The sequence below is a fragment of the Heterodontus francisci genome, chromosome 12 (assembly GCF_036365525.1).
Source record: "Heterodontus francisci isolate sHetFra1 chromosome 12, sHetFra1.hap1, whole genome shotgun sequence".
Classification (NCBI taxonomy): Eukaryota; Metazoa; Chordata; class Chondrichthyes; order Heterodontiformes; family Heterodontidae; genus Heterodontus; species Heterodontus francisci.
In genome coordinates, this window is record NC_090382.1 from 25,122,197 (window position 1) to 25,145,437 (window position 23,241).

Below are 23,241 nucleotides of genomic sequence, written 5' to 3' on the forward strand. Positions count from 1 at the left end.
AAGTCCGCAAGCCAAAGTGTTATCATTGCCACAGGGTGGGACATGTTCGTTCAGAATGCCAGAAGTCGTGAGGTAAACCCATGGGACTTGTTGAGTACACAAAGCTAATGCAGAGAAAGGGGTCCTGACTGAGAGTACAGCAGACCAAGCTGTAGTGTGATGGCAGCAGAAAAACTAGATACAGAAAGTAAAGTGTGTGTCAGGGTTGAGAATAAGATACCTGAAAGTTATAATGAATTTTGTTAAAAGGAAAAGTAACTCCATATCCCTTAAGTGAGGCAGGTAAACCTATTATCCTCAGGGATACAGGAGCAACCCAAACTCTTTTGCTGGGGAAAGGTATAACATTTCCAGAGAGCGCACTGAACACTAAAGTTTTAGTTAATATTATTGGCAAGGAGTATATACCCGTACCTTTGTATCAACTGCACCTAGAGTGTAACATAATGTCTGGGATGGTAACTGTCGGAGTTGTCCATAGTTTGCCGGTAGAGGGAATTGACCTACTCCTAGGGAATGATTTGGTAGAGCAAGAGTATCAGTTTCTCCTGTCGTCACAGAGAAACCAAGTGAAGTTAAAGAAATGGAACAATTACAGGAACAAGTTCCAGGAATATTTCTTGTGTGTGCAGTAAACCGAGCAATGGCTAAACAAGTTCCATTGTTGGAGGTAAAATTGGCACCACAAACAGACAGCAGAGTATCTGAAATTTTCCTTGGGGATTTAGATAATCCAAATGAGATGTTTAATAAGTCTTCTTTAATCACAGCACGACAAGCTGATCCAGTTACACAGAACAGCACAGTTGGCTCTGACAGAAGTTGAGGCAAAAGGCTATTATGTTGAAGACGGGGTTCTGAGGAGGAAATGGAGACCGCCTCATAGACGTACAGATGAAGACTGGACGGTTGTTTGACAGGTAGTGGTACCCACCTACATATCACCAGGAATTATTAAGATTAGCGCATGACATTCCTCTAACAGGACATATGGAAATCCGGAAGACTAAATCACATATAAGTCAACATCATTACTGGCCAGGCCTTAAAGGACATGAGGCAGTTTTGCAGGACATGCCATACGTGCCAAATGGTGGGAAAACCACAACCTATCATAAAACCGGCACCTCTAATTCCCATACCAGTTACTGAGGAACCATTGAGTAGGGTATTGGTAGACTGTGTAGGACCCTTGCCAAAAACAAAAGGAGGACATCAATATATAGTTACCATCATGGATATGGCTACTCGATTTCCAGAAGCCATTCCCTTGACGACAATTACTGCTAAAGTAGCAGCAGAGAAGTTAATTCATTTCTTTACGAGATATGGATTACCAATTGGATCAAGGTCAGTGAACTGGACAGGCAGGAGACAGAAAAATAAATGGCTGGGACCAGTTTTTTTTTGCAGACCAGATAAAAGACCTCTCCCTGAAAAAAGGCTTGCCTCTCTTGTAAAAAGAAATTCTACATTTGAGGTGGTGGCTGTGGTCTACTTGGAGAGAGGAAAAGACCCAAGAAAAGAAGAGTTGTAGCTCTCTGTGGAGAAAGGCTCCTTTGCTTAGAGGAGGCCTCTGATGTTTTGGGAGATCCTGAAAGCTCCTATTGCTAGACTGCTATTTTAAAACCCAAGTAGACCTGTTGCTACACCCTTTGCTGAAAGATCTGTATGACACCTGCAGCAGACAAAGTGCCGCGAACGCCTACACATCACAGACTGTTCATCAACCTCGCCTGGAGAGACTCCAAGCGGCATCCAACTATTCGACTCTGGGACACCTCACCAACCCTGAAATATCCTACCAGAACATTACAACCCAGTTATTTTGTTATTCCTAAGAAACAGTTGTAAACCAGAAAATTCTTTTAAAACTGGTTAACCCTTACTTTTGGAATGTATTTATATGTGCACGAGGGTAAGGAAGAAGAAGTTTGAAAAGAATCCTTTCACATATCGAGTTATCTCATTATTGTTTAAGACTTAGTTTATTAATAAATAGTAAATTTTGTTGTTGTTTGAAGAAACCTGGTTTGGTGTGCTTTATTCTAGGGGACAAATAGAGTGTTTCATAAGATCATAAGAACTAGGAGCAGAAGTAGGCCGTCCGGCCCCTCGAGCCTGCTCCGCCATTCAATAAGATCATGGCTGATCTTTTCGTGGACTCAGATCCACTTACCCGCGCTCCCACCGTATCCCTTAATTCCTTTATTGTTCAAAAATATATCTACCTTAGCTTTAAAGACGTTTACTGAAGAAGTGTCAACAACTTCACTGGGCAAGGAATTCCATAGATTAACAACCCTCTGGGTGAAGAAGTTCCTTCTTAATTCAGTCCTAAATCTGCTCCCTCTAATCTTGAGGCTATGTCCTCTTGTCCTAGCTTCACCTGCCAGTGGAAACATCCTCTCTACTTGTATCTTATCTATTCCCTTCATGATTTTATATGTTTCTATAAGATCCCCCCTCATTCTTCTGAACTCCAATGAATATAATCCCAATCTACTCAGTCTCTCCTCTTTCGGTTAGGTGGGAAACTTTACAAATACGCTATGACCTGTGGAGTTGTGGGACTGAATTAACAGTGCATTATTCCCGCCTTGGTCGTAATAGCTGATGACTTGCACAATATTCAACACCATTCGTGACACCTTAGAGTACATATCCATATGAAGCAAGACCTGGATAACATTCAGACTTGGGCTGATAAATGGCAAGTTACATTCGCGCTACCCAAGTGCCGGACAATGATCATCTCTAACAAGAGAGAATCCTATCATCTTCCCTTGATGTTCAATGGAATTACCATCACTGAATTCCCCACCATCAACATCCTGGGGTTGTCATTGACCAGAAACTGAACTAGAAGAGCCAAAGAAAGTACTGTAGGTACAAGAGCAGATCATAGGCTAGGAATTCTGTGGCAAGTAACTTGACTCTCCAAAGCCAGTGCACCATCCACAAGACACAAGTCAGGAGTGTGATGGAATACTCTCCACTTGCCTGGATGGGCGCAGCTCCAACAATACTCAAGAAGCCAGACACCATCCAGGACAAAGCAGCCCACTTGATTGGCACCCCATCCAGCATCTTCAACATTTACTCCCTCCACCACAGCGCACAGTGGCAGCAGTGTGTACCATATACAAGATGCACTGCTGCATCTCACCAAGACTCCTTACACAGCACCTTCAAAACCCACGACCCCTACCACCTAGAAGGGCAAGGGCAGATGCATGGGAACACCGCCACCACCTGCAAGGTCCCCTCCAAATCACACACCATCCTGACTTGGAACTACATCACCGTTCCTTCACTGTTGCTGGGTCAAAATCCTGGAACTCCCTTCCTCACAACACTGTGGATGCACCTACACAACATGGACTACAACGGTTCAAGGTGGGGCTCACCACCAACCTCAAGGGCAATTACTGATGGGCAATAAATGCTGGCCTTGCCAGTGACGCCCATATGCTGTGAAAGAATTTAAAAAAACATTTCCTGCTCCAGATGTGCATTTTAGCTCAATCTGTTCATTGTTCTCCAGACATTTCACACAATTGAACAGTTAGGCCGACTGTGAAGGTCAGCACTTCCTATCTCCACAGACATTTCTTCCACTTGAAGATCTGCTCGTCCCTGAATTATCATAACCTTAGCAGACATTCTAATGCCTAGCACACACTCTCTCTCTCGCAACATTATATTTCCAGCTTTCTATTCAACAATTAAAGCCTCAAATTATCCCTACAACAACTACTATCACCACTATTCAACCTTACTTAATATTCCTAACATTGTTCAACTAGGAAACTGAGAAAGGGATACATTTCCACCAGAATGCTGCCCCAAGCCATTAGGAAAATAGAAAGTAAAAAATTACAGGGCAAAAAAAAAACATCCGTTTAAAACAAAATTTCATATGTGCCATTAAGCAGTCCCAGTCCTAACCCACAATGAACAGCATGGTCAGGATTTGTACCTTCAGTTTCTCTTCAGCTTCGATGTTGGACAAACCACCTTGCTGCACCAGTGCCCAGAATGTCGTGTTGTAAAGATTATTGATATGACCTATTGATGGAAAACTGCAGTTAGTGCATTTAAAAAAAAAAGTTCTGAATATTTGATTTTAATAAAAACACACATTTATACAGGCGTGCAATGGCTCAGTAGGGGCAGAGAACTCAGGCACTTGAATAATTTATATACACCCACTTATGATACAAAGTAGTGCTGCCACTAATGTTTCAACGGGAAAGAATTTTGGGACAGGGTCGAAATTTTCATATCATGCTCACTTGAACAATAAAAAAAAATCCAGTAAACTGAGCCACAGACCAGGACAAAAGGAGTGCAACAGAGATTCATCAGATTAATCTCTGGGATGGCGGGATTGTCTTATGAGGAGAGACTGGGCCTGTATTCTCTAGAGTTTCGAAGAACGAGAGGTGATCTCATTGAAATTTACAAAGGCGGATGTACATAGGATGTTACCCCTGGTTGGAACCAGGGGACATAGTTTCAGAATAAGGGGGAAGCCATTTAAGACTGAGATAAGGAGGAATTTCTTTACTCAGAGGGTGGTGAATCTTTGGAATTTTCTACCCCAGAGGGCTGTAGAAGCTCAATTATTGAGCATGTTTTCTGGATACTAATGACATCAAGGGATATGGGGATAGTGTGGGAAATTGGCGTTGAGGTAGATGATCTGCCATGATTTAACTGAATGATGAAGCAGGCTTGATGGGCTGAATGGCCTACTCCTGTTCCTATGACATACGCCTGGTCTGTGCTGAGGTGCCTTATGTCGATTGGGCGAGACTAGCCAAGGCTCCAATTATCACACTGCACCCTCTGTTCAAAGTGCATAGAAGTGGCCTCCAGCAGGCTGTCTTCACCAGACCTCAGCACGTAGAGATGTATGTACACACAAACAAACACACACATCCACTGGGATGTTTGACTAGGATGCCCCCATCCCAGTTTATTGATGAGCCACAGCAAGGGGGCAAAGCCTTCAAGAAAGGAGGGGGAAAAATTGTATAGTCATTCAATTATATATTTTTTTTTACATTATTGTGTAAAAGCATTAGAAAATGAAAATAATCTCCCCTAAATTACAAATTTAAAAAACCTGTAAATTTCTCACAATCTGCCTGCCTCCAGCTTAGGTAGTCTCGCAAGTTCTGGTTGCTAGGATACAGAACAACTCTCCCATCAAATCCAGGTGGAAATAAGAGGGCCTGATCTTTAAAGTAATCTTGCCAGTAGAAAACAAAGCTGGAAGAAAACTGGGAGACCACATGGCTCATGAATTTGCTGTTGGAAAAGGGGAAAAAATGAAATGTTAATCTTACAGAAAATTAATTTCTATTTGTATTCCCCGTTTTATAATACACTGGATTCTGAAGAGATATTTGCCCATTGGCTCAGTAGATAAATATACAGCCCTAGTAGTGATCGGTGGTTAGAATGTGGGACTTACTACCATATGGAGTAATGAGGCAAAATGGCATAGATGCCCTGAAGGGTAATCTAGATAAGTACATGAGGAAGAAATGAATAGAAGGATATGCATAGTGTCAGATGAAGTAAGATGGGAGAAGGCTTTATGCACATAACCACCATACAACCAGCTGAGCCAAATGGCCAGCTTCTGTGCTGTAAATTTGATGTAATTATGCTATTTGGATTAGGTAGCCCCCATGTGTGATCCTGTTTTATGCTGAGTGAGTTAATCTCAGTCAGAGCTGTTTAATTGGTGGGCTCAGTTTCCTAAGTAGATAAAAGAAATAAAAGTCTATGCTGGGGAAGCAGTGCGAATGTCCAGAGGACAGTTGAACAGCCTGCCGAAGCTCACTGTCTTGGGTAATATTGGAGAACAGCTGAGTGAGGTTCCAGGGGGCTGATGTCACTGAACTCAGCACCAATCTAACAGCTGAGGGAGGGGGAAAAAAAATTAGCAGCCAGCCAGAATTACTATTTCTCCCACCTTCACCTCCAACCAAACAAGCCATTTAACCCTTCACTGTAAAGCATGCAGAATGGTTACCACAATCTGTTTATCGCATCCCAATGTATGCTGCAGTGTCCCTAAAGCACACAGAAAGGAGTCACCCTTCAGCACATTGTGCCTGTGCCAGCTTTCTGCAGAGCTTTTCTGGTGATGATATCAGGGCTAAATGGGTCAAATTAGGAGGTCAGATTGGATGGACTAGGCTTGTATACCCTCAAGTACAGAAAATTAACGGGTGATATAATACAGGGTTTTTTTTAAAAAACAATTAAATGAGTTGACAGGGAGATTGATTGATTTTTTTAAAATTAAGGTATTAAGGGATATGGAACCAAGGCAAGTAGATGGCATTTCAGATACAGATCAGTGATGATCTAATTGAATAGAGAACAGGCTCAAAAGGCTGACTGTCCTTCTCCTGTTCCTATGTTCATTCCCCTACTCTTTCCCTATAAGCTTTTAAATTCTTTTTCAAATCCTTACCCCATTTCCCTTTTTAGAGCCATTATGGAGTCTACTTGCTCATTCCATCTCCAAACCATCCTCAGAATGAAAGTAAATCTTCTAACCTCTCCTATACTTCTCTGACGGATCTTAAATGTATGGCTCCTAGTTACTGTCTCACTGACTAGCAGAAAGTTTTCCCCTGTTTACTTCAAAGCTTCTCAGTAGTGGGCAAATTATTGGAATCTATTCTGAGTCACAGGATAAACTGTCATTTAGAAAGGCACAGATTAATCAAGGACAGTCAGCATGGATTTGTTGAGGGAAGATCTTGTCTGACCAACTTGATCGATTTTTTTGCAGTAACAAGGAAGATTGATGAGGGTAGTGCAGTTGATGTGGTCTACATGGATTTTAGCAAGGCTTTTGACAAGGTCCCACATGGCAGACTGGTTTAAAAAACCATGGGATCCAAGGAAATGCAACAAGGTGGATATAAAATTGGCTCAGTGGTAGGAAACCAAGGCGAATTGTTGAGGGGTGTTTTTGCGACTGGAAGCTGTTTCCAGTGGCGTTCCGCAGGGCTCAGTACTGGGTCTCCTGCTTTTTGTGGCATATATTAATGATTTGGATGGAAATGTAGGGGGCATGGTCAAGAAGTCTGCAGACGACACAAAGATTGGCCGTGTGGTAAAAAGCGAGGAGAATAGCTGTAGGAAGATATTGATGGTCTGGTAAGATGGGCAGGAAAGTGGCAAATGGAATTCAACCCAGAGAAGTGTGAGGTGATGCATTTGGGGAGGTAAAACAAGGCAAAGGAATACACAATTATTGAGAAAATACTGAGAAGTATAGAGGAAGTGATGGACCTTGGAGTGAGCGCCCACAGGTCCCTGAAGGTAGCAGGACAGGTCAATAAGGTGGTTAAGGCAGCATATGGAATCCTTTCCTTAATTAGCTGAGGTATAGAATATAAGAACAGGGAGTTTAAGCTGGAACTGTATAACTCATTGGTTAGGCCACAACTTGAGTACTACGTGCTCATTACAGAAAGGATATAATTGGACTTGAGGGTACAGAGGAGATTTACGAGGATGTTGCCGAGACTGGAAAAATGCAGCTATGGGGAACGATTGGATAGGCTGGAGTTGTTTTTGGAGCAGAGAAGGCTGAGGGGAGATCTGATTGAAATGTACAAAATTTTGAGGGGCCTGGATAGACTGGAGGTGAAGAGCCTATTTACCTTAGCAGAGAGGTCAGTGACAAGGGGGCATAGATTTAAAGTCATTGGAAGAAGATTAGAGGGGAGATGAGGAAAAACTTTTATCCAGAGGGTGGTGATGGAACTCACTGCCTGAAAGGGTATTTCAGGCAGAAACCCTCAACTAATTCAAAAGCAGCCTGGATATGCATCTCAAGTGCTGTAATCTGCAGGGCTAAGGACCAAATGCTGGAAGGTGGAATTAGACCGGGTGGATCGCTTTTTGGCTGGCACAAACACAATGGGCCAAGTGGCCTCTTTCTGTTCCGTAAACCTTCTATGATTCTATCCTATGATTCTCAAAATAACCTCTATCAGATCTCCTATTAACCTTTCTTGCTGTAATAGTAAGTGTCCATTTCTTCAGTCTTTTCTCGTAACTATAGCCTCAATATGCGGTGCATGTTATCTATATGGATTTTAAGAAAGCTTTCAAAAGAACACATAAAAGGCTGGTTAACAAAATTCAGGCTTGTGGAATAGGAGGGTCAGTGTCCAATTGGATGAAAAATTGGCTCAAGGACAGAAAACAGCAAGTCATGGTAAATGGTTATTTTTCAGAGTAGAGGATGGTAGACATTGTTGTATCCCAAAAGTAAATGCAAGGTCCACTGCTTTTTTTGCCATATATAAATAACTTGGATTTTGGAATACAGACTTGCAAAATTTGCTGATATCAAACTGAAGGAGTTGCAGTGAGGATGATACAAGCTGCTGCTGCAACAGGACATGGATAGGCTCGCAAAATAGGCAGACAAGTGGCAAATGGAATATAATACAGACAAGTGTGAGTCAGAGCCATTTACATAGAAGGAGGCCATTGGGTCCATGCCAACTGTGCACAGAGCTATGCTATCAGTCCCACTCCCCGGCTGATCCCCTAGCCCTGCAAGTCTGTTCCTCTCAGGTGGCCATCCAATGTCCTCTTGAAGTCATTGATCATCTCCGCTTCTGCCACCCTTGTGGGTAGCAAGTTCCAGGTCATTACCACCCATTTCGTAAAAAAGTGCTTCCTCATATTCCCCTGCATCTTTTGCCGAAAACTTTCAATTTGTGTCCCCTAGTCCTTGTACCATTTGTTAATGGGAACAGTTTTTCCTTGTCTAACTTATCTAAGTCTGTCATAATCTTGTACACTTCTAATAAATCTCCCCTCAATCTTCTTTATTATAAGGAGAACAAAGCCAGATTGAAGGTTTTTGGCAAGAGATGCAGACAGAATGCAAGGAAGAACTTTTTTGTTTTACGCAGTGTGGTAATGACTTGGAACTCACTGCCCATAAGGGAGGTGAAAGCAGTGACAAATGATTTCAAAAGGAAATTGGATGGGCAGTTGAAGGAAATAAACTTGCAGGGCTACGGGGATCAAGCAGGGGAGTGGGACTGATTGGATTGCTCCACGAAGATGTGGTATAGATTCGATAGGCCGAATGGCCTCCTTCTATGCCATAAATGGCTCTGTATTATATATAACCAGTGTATTTGATAATGACACATCGTTCCTTCCCAACACTTGGCTCACAATATATCTGAAGAATTTTATGATACTGCAAATAAAACCAGAAGACTAGTCCACAGTACAAGTCTCTATTTGTATACTGCACCTTGCTCTCCTCTTGAACCAGTTGCTTCTCTTTTTAAAGACAAAGCTGTATTCGTCACTTTGGCCATACGCAATCACAATGTCATTCAATTCTTCCATGACAGTCAACGCACACTTAGTCATCAGATGGAGGGCCCGCTCATCATTGGGCTTTCTGAAATGGTGCTGATCTGCAAACCTGAAGTTGAGAAACCAGTTTAAGTAAGGATTGTCCAAACAAAGGGACTTTCAAACTTCCACAAACTGGACTGAACTTAGAAGCCAAACACACTCGGCCAGGATGCAAAGCTTCAGCCCTCCTCTAGATGACAAAAGGGAGAGCACTTTTCTGTAATTCAGGAACAGAAGAATCTCTAAAGCAGGTTGCTAAATAATGGGTCATGGGTCTGAACTCAACCTTTTTTCTCCTCCCAAATCCAGGGCTGCCCAGGGAATTTAAACTCTATCCCATTAAGAGGTCAAAGGCTTTTTACTGACTATGTATTTCAACAAATACTGACAACTAGTTTGACATCAAATGCTTTCTTTAAAAAAAAGGTTCTGGGTGACACTTGCAAAGCTTTACTGCCCTTCCCAAGTTGCCTTCAGAATGGTTTCAAAAGTGGGCCAGACCAGGTAAGGTTTCTTTCCTTGCAAAGGGCATTAATCAACAATTGGACTTTTAACAACAATCCAACAGCTTTTATTCTGGTCCCAGCTCACAAAGGACCAGACTTATTGAATTAACAACATGCTATGTTAAGATTTGAACCACACCCTCTGAGTCGCTAGACCAGTACCATAACCACTAAGCTATTGCATCCTTTGCTCTGTAACCATTCATTAGTAGAGGCAAAATACTGCAGATGCTGGAAATCTGAAATAAAAACAAGAAATGCTGGAACCACTCAGCAGGTCTGGCAGCATCTGTGAAAAGAGAAGCAGAGTTAACGTTTCGGGTCAGTGACCCTTCATTGGAACTGACAAATATTAGAAAAGTCACAGGTTATAAGCAAGTGAGGTGGGGGTGGGGCAAGAGATAACAAAGGAGGTCTAGATTGGACCAGGCCACATAGCTGACCAAAAGGTCACGGAGCAAAGGCAAACAATATGTTAATGGTGTGTTGAAAGACAAAGCATTAGTACAGATTAGGTGTGAATATACTGAATATTGAACATCAGCAAGTGCAAACCTGAAAAAAAGCGGGTAAGCAAACTGAACAAACTAAGATGAAATGAAATAAATGCAAAAAAAAAGATTGTAAAAAAGTAAAAAAAAGGAAGAAAAAATAACTAAAAATGAAAGTAAAATGGGGGGCTGTCATGCTCTGAAATGATTGAACTCAATGTTCAGTCCGGCAGGCTGTAGTGTGCCTAATCGGTAGATGATATGCTGTTCCTCGAGCTTGCGTTGATGTTCACTGGAACACTGCAGCAATCCCAGGACAGAGATGTGAGCATGAGAGCAGGGGGGAGTGTTGAAATGGCAAGCAACCGGAAGCTCAGGGTCCTGCTTGCGGACTGAGCAGAGATGTTCCGCAAAGCAGTCACCCAGTCTGCGCTTGGTCTCCCCAATGTAGAGGAGACCACACTGTGAGCAGCGAATACAGTTATTAGAATTAGAATATTAGAACATTACAGCGCAGCACAGGCCTTTCAGCCCTCGATGTTGCGCCGACCTGTGAAACCATCTGACCTACACTATTCCATTTTCATCCATATGTCTATCCAATGACCACTTAAATGCCCTTAAAGTTGGCGAGTCTGCTACTGCTGCAGGCAGGGCGTGCCACGCCCCTACCACTCTCGGAGTAAAGAAACTACCTCTAACATCTGTCCTATATCTATCACCCCTCAACTTAAAGCTATGTCCCCTCGTGTTTGCCATCACCATCCGAGGAAAAGGACTCTCACTATCCACCCTATCTAACCCTCTGATTATCTTATATGTCTCTATTAAGTCACCTCTCCTCCTCCTTCTCTCCAACGAAAACAACCTCAAGTCCCTCAGCCTTTCCTCGTAAGACCTTCCCTCCATACCAGGCAACATCCTAGTAAATCTCCTCTGCACCCTTTCCAAAGCTTCCACATCCTTCCTATAATGATGTGACCAGAACTGCTCGCAATACTCCAGGTGCGGCCTCACCAGAGTTTTGTATAGCTGCAGCATGACCTCGTGGCTCCGAAACTCGATCCCCCTACTAATAAAAGCCAACACACCATATGCCTTCTTAACAGCCCTATTAAATCCCTGAAGGTTGCTACCCAGGTTATGTACCTGGACACCAAGATCTCTCTGCTCATCTACACTACCAAGAATCTTCCCATTAGCCCAGTACTCTGCATTCCTGTTACTCCTTCCAAAGTGAATCACCTCACACTTTTCCGCATTAAACTCCATTTGCCATCTCTCAGCCCAGCTCTGCAGCCTATCTATGTCCCTCTGTACCCTACAACATCCTTCGGCACTACCACAACTCCACCGACCTTCGTGTCATCCGCAAATTTACTAACCCACCCTTCTACACCCTCATCCAGGTCATTTATAAAAATGACAAACAGCAGTGGCCCCAAAACAGATCCTTGCGGTACACCACTAGTAACTAAACTCCAGGATGAACATTTGCCATCAACCACCACCCTCTGTCTTCTTTCAGCTAGCCAATTTCTGATCCAAAGCTCTAAATCACCTTCAACCCCATACTTCCGTATTTTCTGCAATAGCCTACTGTGGAGAACCTTATCAAATGCCTTACTGAAATCCATATACACCACATCCACTGCTTTACCCTCATCCACCTGTTTGGTCACCTTCTCGAAAAACTCAATAAGGTTTGTGAGGCACGACCTACCCTTCACAAAACCGTGCTGACTATCGCTAATGAACTTATTCTTTTCAAGATGATTATAAATCCTATCTCTCATAACCTTTTCCAACATTTTACCCACAACCGAAGTAAGGCTCACAGGTCGATAATTACCAGGGCTGTCTCTACTCCCCTTCTTGAACAAGGGGACAACATTTGCTATCCTCCAGTCTTCCGGCACTATTCCTGTCGACAATGACGACATAAAGATCAAGGACAAAGGCTCTGCAATCTCCTCCCTGGCTTCCCAGAGAATCCTAGGATAAATCCCATCTGGCCCAGGGGACTTATCTATTTTCACACTTTCCAAAATTGCTAACACCTCCTCCTTGTGAACCTCAATCCCATCCAGCCTAGTAGTCTGAATCTCAGTATTCTCCTCGACAACATTTTCTTTCTCTACTGTAAATACTGACGAAAAATATTCATTTAACACTTCCCCTATCTCCTCTGATTCCACACACAACTTCACACTACTATCCTTGATTGGCCCTAATCTAACTCTAGTCATTCTTTTATTCCTGATATACCTATAGAAAGCGTTAGGGTTTTCCTTGATCCTATCCGCCAATGACTTCTCGTGTCCTCTCCTTGCTCTTCTTAGCTCTCCCTTTAGATCCTTCCTGGCTAGCTTGTAACTCTCAAGCGCCCTAACTGAGCCTTCACGCCTAATCCTAACATAAGCCTTCTTCTTCCTCTTGACAAGCGCTTCAACTTCTTTAGTAAACCACGGCTCCCTCGCTCGACAACTTCCTCCCTGCCTCACAGGTACATACTTATCACGGACACGCAGTAGCTACTCCTTGAATAAGCTCCACATTTCGATTGTGCCCATCCCCTGCAGTTTCCTTCCCCATCCTACGCATCCTAAATCTTGCCTAATCGCATCATAATTTCCTTTCCCCCAGCTATAATTCTTGCCCTGCGGTATATACCTGTCCCTGCCCATCGCTAAGGTAAACCTAACCGAATTGTGATCACTATCAGCAAAGTGCTCACCTACATCTAAATCCAACACCTGGCCGGGTTCATTACCCAGTACCAAATCCAATGTGGCATCGCCCCTGTTTGGCCTGTCTACATACTGTGTCAGAAAACCCTCCTGCACACACTGGACAAAAACAGACCCATCTAAAGTACTCGAACTATAGTATTTCCAGTCAATATTTGGAAAGTTAAAGTCCCCCATAACAACTACCCTGTTACTCTCGCTCCTATCGAGAATCATCTTCGCTATCCTTTCCTCTACATCTCTGGAACTATTCGGAGGTCTATAGAAAACTCCCAACAGGGTGACCTCTCCTCTCCTGTTTCTAACCTCGGCCCATACTACCTCAGTAGACGAGTCCTCAAACGTCCTTTCTGCCGTTGTAATACTCTCCTCGATTAACAATGCCACACCCCCCCCTCTTTTACCATCTTCTCTGTTCTTACTGAAACATCTAAATCCCGGAACCTGCAATATCCATTCCTGCCCCTGCTCTACCCATGTCTCTGAAATGGCCACAACATCGAGATCCCAGGTACCAACCCATGCTGCAAGCTCACCCACCTTATTCCGGATGCTCCTGGCGTTGAAGTAGACACACGTTAAACCAAGTTCTTGCTTGCCAGTGCCCTCTTGCATCCTTGTAACCTTATCCCTGACCTCACTACTCTCAACATCCTGTACACTGGAACTACAATTTAGGTTCCCATTCCCCTGCTGAATTAGTTTAAACCCCCCCGAAGAGCACTAGCAAATCTCCCCCCACAGGATATTGGTACCCCTCTGGTTCAGGTGAAGACCATCCTGTTTGTAGAGGTCCCACCTACCCCAGAAAGAGCCCCAATTATCCAGGAAACCAAAACCCTCCCTCCTACACCATCCCTGCAGCCACGTGTTCAACTCCTCTCTCTCCCTATTCCTCGCTTCGCCAGCACGTGGCACGGGCAACAACCCAGAGAAAACAGTATACTACATTGAAAGAAGTACAAGTCAATCGCTGCTTCTCCTGAAAGGAGTGTTTGGGGCCCGGGATAGTGAGGAGAGAGGAGGTAAATGGGCAGGTATTACACCTCCTGCGATTGCAGGGGAAGGTGCCATGGGATGGGGACGAGGTGGTGGGGGTAATGGAGGAGTGGACCAGGGTGTCGTGGAGGGAACAATCCCTTCGGAATGCTGACAGGGGAAGGGAGGGGAAGATGCGACTGGTAGTGGCATCACGCTGGAGGTGGCGAAAATGGCGGAGGATGATCCTTTGGATATGGAGGCTGATGGGGTGAAAAGTGAGGACAAGGGGAACCCTGTCACGGTTCTGGGAGGGAGGGGAAGGGGTGAGGGTAGAGGTGCGGGAAATGGGCCGGACACGGTTGAGGGCCCTGTCAACCACAGTGGGGAGAAATCCTTGGTTGAGGAAAAAGGAAGTCATATCAAAAGCACTGTCATGGAAGGTAGCATCATTAGAGCAGATGCGTCGGAGACGGAGAAACTGGGAGAATGGAATGGAGTCCTTACATGAGGTAGGGTGTGAAGAAGTGTTGTCGAGGTAGCTGTGGGAGTCGGTGGGCTTATAATGGATATTAGTAGACAACCTATTCCCAGAGATGGAGACAGAGAAATCGAGGAAGGGAAGGGAAGTGTCAGAGATGGACCATGTCAAGGTGAGAGAAGGGTGGAAATTGGAAGCAAAGTTGATAACGTTTTCCAGTTCGGGGCGGGAGCAGGAAACGGCACCGATACAGTCATCAATGTACCGGAAAAAGAGTTGGGAGAGGTGGCCTGAGTAGGACTGGAACAAGAATGCTCGACATATCCCACAAAAAGACAGGCATAACTAGGACCCATGCAGGTACCCATAGCGACACCTTTTACTTGAAGGAAGTGCGTGGAGTTGAAGGAGACGTTGTTCAATGTGAGAGGGCTCTCCGCTTCTTCCTGGAACAGAGGCCCAACCAGTCCCCATCCACCACCACCCTCCTCCACCTGGCTGAACTTGTTCTCACATTGAACAACTTCTCCTTCAACTCCACGCACTTCCTTCAAGTAAAAGGTGTCGCTATGGGTAGCCGCATAGGTCCTAGTTATGCCTGTCTTTTTGTGGGATATGTCGAGCATTCTTGTTCCAGTCCTACTCAGGCCCCCTCCCCCAACTCTTTTTCCGGTACATTGATGACTGTATCGGTGCCGTTTCCTGCTCCCGCCCCGAACTGGAAAACTTTATAAATTTTGCTTCCAATTTCCACCCTTCTCTCACCTTTACATGGTCCATCTCTGACACTTCCCTTCCCTGATTTCTCTGTCTCCATCTCTGGGGATAGGTTGTCTACTAATATCCACTATAAGCCCACCGACTCCCACAGCTACCTCGATGACACTTCTTCACATCCTACCTCATGTAAGGACTCCATTCCATTCTCCCAGCTTCTCCGTCTCCGACGCATCTGCTCTGATGATGCTACCTTCCATGACAGTGCTTCTGATATGACCTCTTTTTTCCTCAACCGAGGTTTTCTCCCCACTGTGGTTGACAGGGCCCTCAACCGTGTCCGGCCCATTTCCCACACCTCTACCCTCACCCCTTCCCCTCCCTCCCAGAACCGTGACAGGGTTCCCCTTGTCCTCACTTTTCACCCCATCAGCCTCCATATCCAAAGGATCATCCTCCGCCACCTCCAGCGTGATGCCACTACCAGTCGCATCTTCCCCTCCCTTCCCGTCAGCATTCCGAAGGGATTGTTCCCTCCACGACACCCTGGTCCACTCCTCCATTACCCCCACCACCTCGTCTCCGTCCCATGGCACCTTCCCCTGCAATCGCAGGAGGTGTAATACCTGCCCATATACCTCCTCTCTCCTCATTATCCCAGGCCCCAAACACTCCTTTCAGGTGAAGCAGCGATTTACTTGTACTTCTTTCAATGTAGTATACTGTATTCGCTGCTCACAATGTGGTCTCCTCTACATTGGGGAGATCAAGCGCAGACTGGGTGACTGCTTTGCGGAACATCTCTGCTCAGTCCGCAAGCAGGACCCTGAGCTTCCGGTTGCTTGCCATTTCAACACTCCCCCCTGCTCTCATGCTCACATCTCTGTCCTGGGATTGCTGCAGTGTTCCAGTGAACATCAACGCAAGCTCGAGGAACAGCATATCATCTACCGATTAGGCACACTACAGCCTGCCGGACTGAACATTGAGTTCAATCATTTCAGAGCATGACAGCCCCCCATTTTACTTTCATTTTTAGTTATTTTTTCTTCCTTTTTTTACATTCGTTTTTACAATCTTTTTTTTGCATTTATTTCATTTCATCTTAGTTTGTTCAGTTTGCTTACCCACTGTTTTTTTCAGGTTTGCACTTGCTGCTGTTCAATATTCAGTGTATTAACACCTAATCTGTACTAATGCTTTGTCTTTCAACACACCATTAACATATTGTTTGCCTTTGCTCCGTGACCTTTTGGTCAGCTATGTGGCCTGGTCCAATCTAGACCTCCTTCGTTATCTCTTGCCCCACCGCCACCTCACTTGCTTATAACCTGTGACTTTTCTAATATTTGTCAGTTCCGATGAAGGGTCACTGACCCGAAACGTTAACTCTGCTTCTCTTTTCACAGATGCTGCCAGACCTGCTGAGTGGTTCCAGCATTTCTTGTTTTTATTAATTAGTAGAGGCTTTGTGTTTCATTACTTCTGTGTGTTCTTTGTGCAAGATTTCAGTAAAAGCCTTTTCTGAAAGTAACGTGATTTGACAAGCAGACTAAGTTAAGTCGATCCCTAATGTGTCCATTGACCAATTGTGGGTGACTGGTTAACACGAGCTTACACGTACCACAATGTGATTAAAGAATCTTTCCTTTTGCAGGATCTCAAAAATGTGGAATTCCTTCCCTCTCTAGCCACAGAGTTTTATACCTGAAGCTTGGTGTCATCTAACCTCTACCTGCTGATTTAAAGGAATAAGAGAAGAGGAGATAAAACATTAATGTCCCGCACTATTGACTATCCATAGTTTCTCAAAGGAAAATTAATTCATGCCCATCTAAATGTGTAGCAACATAAGCTTGGTCGATGTGCTATTCTGGTTTTACATGGCCAAAATTGAATCACGCCTACATAAGCTCAGCTGATAGCACTCATCTCCTGAGTAGGATGGAATAAGTTTCAGCCCCATTGAGATTCAGTTCACAATCTTGTCTGACACCAAGAGTGTTGCATTTTTGGAGATACAATTCAGACAACATTGAAATGAGTTCCTGTTTGTTCAAGTGGATGTAAAAGATGACCTGGGCAACATTTTCTTCCTCATTCAGTACTAGCAAAAAATACATATTAACTTCCTGTTTATGTCATCGCTGTTTGAAATATATTTCTGACACAGAATGACTCATGTTTCTGGCACTTCTATAAGTTAACAACTTATATATATAATAGTGCCTTCAATGAGGTAAAATGTCCCAAAATGCTTCACAGAAGAGTAATCAGTCAAAGAAGGAGATATTAGGAAAGGATCTGTGCTGGGATTCAACTATTCACTGCATTTTTTGTTTAATGGCTCAGATAACAACAGACAGCCATATATCCAACTTTGCTAATGACAAAAAGATTGGTGGTACAGAAAGTAGTGTAGATGGGGACATAAAATTAGAGAGATATTTATAGATTAAGTGAGTGAGCAAAATTGTAGCAGGTGGATTTCAATGCATACAAGTGTGAGGTCATCCATTCTGGACCAAAAAAAGGAAAGATGCGAGAACTTAAATAGTGAAAAACTAGGAACAATAGAGGTCCAACGCGATTTAGGGGTTCAGGTACACAGATCACTAAAATGTAGTAGGTACAAAATATAATCAAAAAGGCCTTTATAACCAGAGGCTTAAAATAAAAAAAGGGGAAGAAGTTTTGCTACAGTTATACAAAAACCTGGTTAGACCCCATCTGGAGTAATGTGTACAGTTCTCACCATGCCAAAGAAAGGATATACTGGCCATGGAAGGAGTGCAGCAGAATCACCAGAATATTACCAAAGCTCCAAGGAGAGATTACATAAACTAGGCTTGTATTTCCTGGAACATAGGTTAAGAGGTGATTTAATTTGAGGTGTAGCCAATTTTGAAAGAAATCAATAAGGTAGATACTTGGGTCTTTCAAGTTTTTCTGCTGGTGGGGAGAGTCCAGGAAAAAGGCACATATCTTTAAGATTAGAACCAAGCCATTCAAGAGAAAAGTTAGCAAACATTTCCTGCGAAGATTGGTAGAAGTGTGTAACACTCTCCCATAAAAAAGCACTAGCTGAATTAATAATGTTAAAACTAAGTGATTGATTTTTGGTAGACAAGTGTATGAAAGGATATGGAACGAAGGCAGGTGGATGGAGTTAAGATACAGATCATTCATGATCTAATTAAATGACGGAACAGACTGGAGACACTGAATGGCCTACTCCGGTTCCTATGTTGGCAGACAAGGAGCCGAAGTAAGTCAGCGAACACATGGATAATGGATGAATGGGACTTGGTGTGAGTTAGGACCCGGGCAGAAGAGATTTAGATGAGTTTTAAGTTTATGGACTGCATAAAACGCCTCAAAATGCTTCAAAGTTACAATCATTTATTCATCTACAATTTATCAGTATCTATCATATGATACTATGTTTTCCACTCACTTGTGAAAATTCCGGCCATCCAGTCGAACCACAACCCAACAATTTTGCAGACAGGTATCATCAGCTTCAAAGTTGCGAACATATTCAAATTTACTTTTCGCCATAGTTTTGCGACTTTGAGCATGCAAGTGTGGCATGACCGAAAAGAACCCGCGACCTCCACTGGTTTCCCTAATGCATCTGGAAAGATCGACGCTAACAACAGCTTTTGAAAGTTGGTTCAAAAATGTCCTACATAGCATCGAGCAGCCTGCAAAAATAAAGAAGCTGATGCATATCATCACCATCAAACTCCAGAGGACATAGTTTTAAGGTGCTATCATTTTACATCAGTGACAATCCCAAACACAGCTTGCATTTAATAACAAATCCCAAGTCATTTAGCATCCTGCTTGAAGGCCACTGACAGTAATATGTCAACATATTGCCCTACAGTATTATGGGATGTGGGTCTGGACCAAAGTTCCCTCTAAGCTGCATGGCTGCGGCAAACTGGAATTTCCTACACAGGCCGAGCACAAGAGTTGGCCCCTTTAAGTTGTCACAAACAAAGATTTATAGGGCTCATGCACTTAAATGAATAGGATGCGCAGAAAAAGAATTAGAGGAAACGCTGGTCTCGACGCATAATTCCACATGTGTTATACCCCAAATTGGCCACTTTGGCAATTGTCAAGTACAAGCCAGAGTTTCCCCAAATTAGGAGAGGTGGGGGTGGGGTGGAAAGTGAGAGTGAGAGAGACAGAGACCATGGGTGGCTCTGCTGCACAGGGGGCACAAGGCAGACTGGAAGAGCGATAGTGATAGGAGATTCAACAGTCAGGGGAACAGACAGACACTTCTTTGGCTGCAGAGGTGAATCCAGGATGGCGTGTTGCCTCCCTGGTACCAGGGTCAAGGATGTCACTGAGCAGCTGCAGAGCATCCCGAATGGGGAGAGTGAACAGCCAGCAGTCTTGATCCACATTGGTACCAACGACGTAGGTAAAAAGAGGGAAGTGGTCCTGCTGAGTTTACTGAGCTAGTTAAGAAATTAGTAAGCAGGACCTCAAAAGTAGTAACCTCCGAATTACTCCCAATGCCATGTGCAATGAGTACAGGAATAGAAGGATAAGACAGACAAATGCATGGCTGGAAAGTTGGTGCAGGTTGGAGGGTTTTAGAATCTTGGGACTATGGGACCGGCTCTGGGGGAGATGGGACTTGTACAGGCTGGATGGGTCGCACCTGAACAGAGCTGGGACTTGAGGGTAGACTCAGTTGGGACAAAATCAGACATGAAAATGGAAGGCAGAAAATTAATGAATGAGGTTGGAAGGCAGAAGAAACAAAGGTTCGAAAATAAAAAAGAGAGAGTTTGGCAGTGCTCAAGGGTATCTACTTCAATGCAAGGGGTATAGCAAATAAAGCAGATGAGCTGAGGGCACAGATAGACACGTGTCAGTATGGTATTATAGCTATTACAGAAACATGCCAAAAGGTGGGACAGGAATGACAGCTCAACGTTCCTGATTACAGGGTTTTCAGACACGATAGGGAGGGGGATAAGAAAGGAAGGGGAGTGGCAATTTTGGTCAAAGAAACAATTACAGCTGTGAGGAGTGATGTTATGTTGGAAGGTTCATCAAATGAGGTCATAAGGATCGAGCAAAAAAAAAAAAGAGGCAATTACACTGCTGGGAGTGTATTATAGACCCCCAAACAGTCAGAGGGAGATAGAACAGATATATAGGCAAATCGCTGAGAAGTGCAAAAACATTAGGTCAGTAATTGTAGGGGATTTTGACTACCCCAATATTACCTGGGATAGTTACAGTGTGAAAGGAATTGAGGGAGCAGAATTCTTAACTTTTTTGGCCACTATGTAACAAGTCCAACAAGAGAGAGCACAGTTTGAGACTTAGTTTCAGGAAATGAAAATGGGCAGGTGGAAGGAGTGGCAGTGGGAGAAATCATAATTCAGTCAGTTTAAATTATGGACAAGGATAGAACAGGATTTAAGAGTTCTCAATTAGGGCAAGGCCAATTTTACTAAGCTGAGGAGTGATTTAGCAAAAGTGGACTGGAAACAGATGCTTGAAGGTAAATCAGTGTCAGAGCAGTGGGAGGCATTCAAAGGGGAAATTCAAGAGTTTCACAGTAAACATGTTCCCACAAAGAAAAAGGGTGGGACAGCCAAATCTAGAGCCTCACGGATGTCAAGGAATTTACAGGGCAAGATAAGGCAGAAAAGGAAAGCATATGTATGACACGGAGAATTCAATACTACAGAAAGCTGAGAGAAGTATAGAAAGTGGAGGAGTGAAATCAAAAAGATAAATTAGGAAAGTTAAGAGAGGGCATGAAAGAATATTGGCAAGCAAAATCAAGGTGAACCCAAAGATGTTTTATCAATACATTAAAAGAGGATAACAAAGGAGAGAGTTGGGCCCATAAAAGACCAAAAATGTAACCTATGTGTAGGGGCAGAAGATGTTGGTATTGTTCTGAATGAATACTTTGCATCTATCTTCACAAAAGAGGAGGACGATGCAGATATTATAGTTAAAGAAGAGAGGGGTGAAGTATTGGATGTGATAAACATAGGGAAGAGAGAAAGTATTGATCGGATTAGTATCCTTGAAAGTTGATAAATCACCAGGGCCGGATGAAACGTACCCCAGGCTGTTAAAAAGCCAGGGAGGAAATAGCAGAAGGTCTGACCATTTTCCAGTCCTCAATAGACTGACTGGCCTGTAATTATTTGGTCTATCCCATACTCCCTTTTTAAACAAAGGTACAACGTTAGCAGTCCTCCAGTGTCAGAGGATTAAATTGCATCTGCCATGTGTCTGTCCATTTCACCAGTCTATCCTCATCCTCCTGAAGTCTTACCTTGCTCACCATTTACTATGTTGCCAAGTTTTGTAACATAGCAAACTTTAACACTGGCCTGTAGTTTGCAATTTGCCCAAAATCAGCCAAACCAATGCAAAGACTGAGGTACTTCTATGCAAATTACATTCAGTGCAAATTGAGTTTGTACAATTTTCTGCACTGGTTTAAAAATCACACTGATCCCACTTTCGTCTGTTGAATGCACTCTTTGCCATTGGGATTCTCGATCTATCTCTCTCGTGCAGATCCTATCTTGTCAGTTTGGTACTAAGGTATTTGAACCACACTTGTTCCAGTTGTTGTCCATTTACTTTAAATTCTATCTCCAATTTTTCCCCCACCTACATCACTTTTGTCTTTATGATGTTGATCTTCACCCCATACTCCTCCATCGCCCTGCTCGAGGAATCCACCATCTGCTGTAGGCCTTGCATAGTGCTAGTCGTCATTGTCTGATCGTCTGCAAATCGACTGCCTGTACTAGATGACCGCCGACTTTTACTCCTGCCTCCACCATTGAGTGACTCTTTCAGCATCACCTCTGCATAAATGTTGAACAGGGGTGACAATGGACATCCCTGGGGCACACCTCTCCCAACAATGCCTGGTTCTGACTCGCTACCTGCTACCCTCACATTGACCTCTTGATTCATATACAATGACTTAGGGAGCAAAAAAAGAGCAGTGGACTAGGAGTCAAGAGATTAGGGCTCCAGCGAAGAGTTGGGGGCGATAACCATCATTTTCTGCAGAGCCAGGAGCAGCAAAAACAAGGAGCGGGAGAAGTACAGAGAGGCGAAGCCAGTAAACTGGATGAGCCAAGGGGGAGAAAAAGAGGAGAAAGATGCGTAAACTGAGGGCTATTAGACCATGGGATTCTTCACCACATGCAGATGTTAGGGTAGAGACCAATATTTAATATGAAAGGGAAGGGCATAATTATCTGAAAAGGAGGAATATAAAAGTATCTGTGGGGTGAAAGGTGAAAGCACCAGCACCAGGGGCTTGAAGGTATTCTTCTGTACTGTAATTACTCAGTTTGCCCTATTCATCTGCTCATAGAATGATACACACCATGCGCCTGCCCATTGCAACAGCTTATGCCCATCTGGAATCGGTTGCTACCCACGTCATTGTTTACTACATTTCCAAATTTTATATCATCTGCAAACTTTGAAATTATTCCCTGGATATCCAAATCCAGGCCACTTATACATTTACATACCCCTCCTTCCCCGCCGTGTCTCTAGCATTTATATTACATCTTTCACAACCTCAGGACATCCCAAAGCGCTTTACAGCGACTGAAGTATTTTCAGTCGGCAGAGGGAAGCCGTCCACATTGCCCTGTTTCACCCTGTACAGGCTACAGCTGCCAATTCGGCATAACTCTTACCTTCGCCCTTTCAGTGACCCTCCAATGTACCTGTCAACCTTACTCCCCCACCTCGGCCCACAGACACGATCTAACTGACTACTCTTTGCTGCCGTGAGACAACGCGGAACCGCAGGCCTCGAGCTCAGCCGTTGAGCGTCGCGGACGGAACCA

The 23,241-nt window shown here is 43.8% G+C and overlaps 1 protein-coding gene across 6 annotated transcripts in view; it reads right to left on the reverse strand.

Moving 5' to 3' along the window:
* thg1l (tRNA-histidine guanylyltransferase 1-like) overlaps window positions 1-23,241 on the reverse strand; it is an 86,513-nt gene that overhangs the window by 9,162 nt on the left and 54,110 nt on the right. For 3 of the 6 annotated variants that reach the window (XM_068043208.1, XM_068043207.1, XM_068043210.1), the window contains 4 exons: window positions 18,816-19,065; window positions 9,326-9,502; window positions 5,135-5,319; window positions 3,983-4,071 (listed from right to left, as the gene is read on the reverse strand). In XM_068043208.1, coding sequence (XP_067899309.1) covers window positions 3,983-4,071; window positions 5,135-5,319; window positions 9,326-9,502; window positions 18,816-19,057 — 693 coding nt within the window. In that variant the 5' untranslated portion in view covers window positions 19,058-19,065. Of the gene's footprint in view, window positions 1-3,982; window positions 4,072-5,134; window positions 5,320-9,325; window positions 9,503-18,815; window positions 19,066-22,037; window positions 22,422-23,088; window positions 23,240-23,241 lie in introns of those variants that run through there. The other 3 variants (XM_068043212.1, XM_068043206.1, XM_068043209.1) reach the window with 3 other exon arrangements.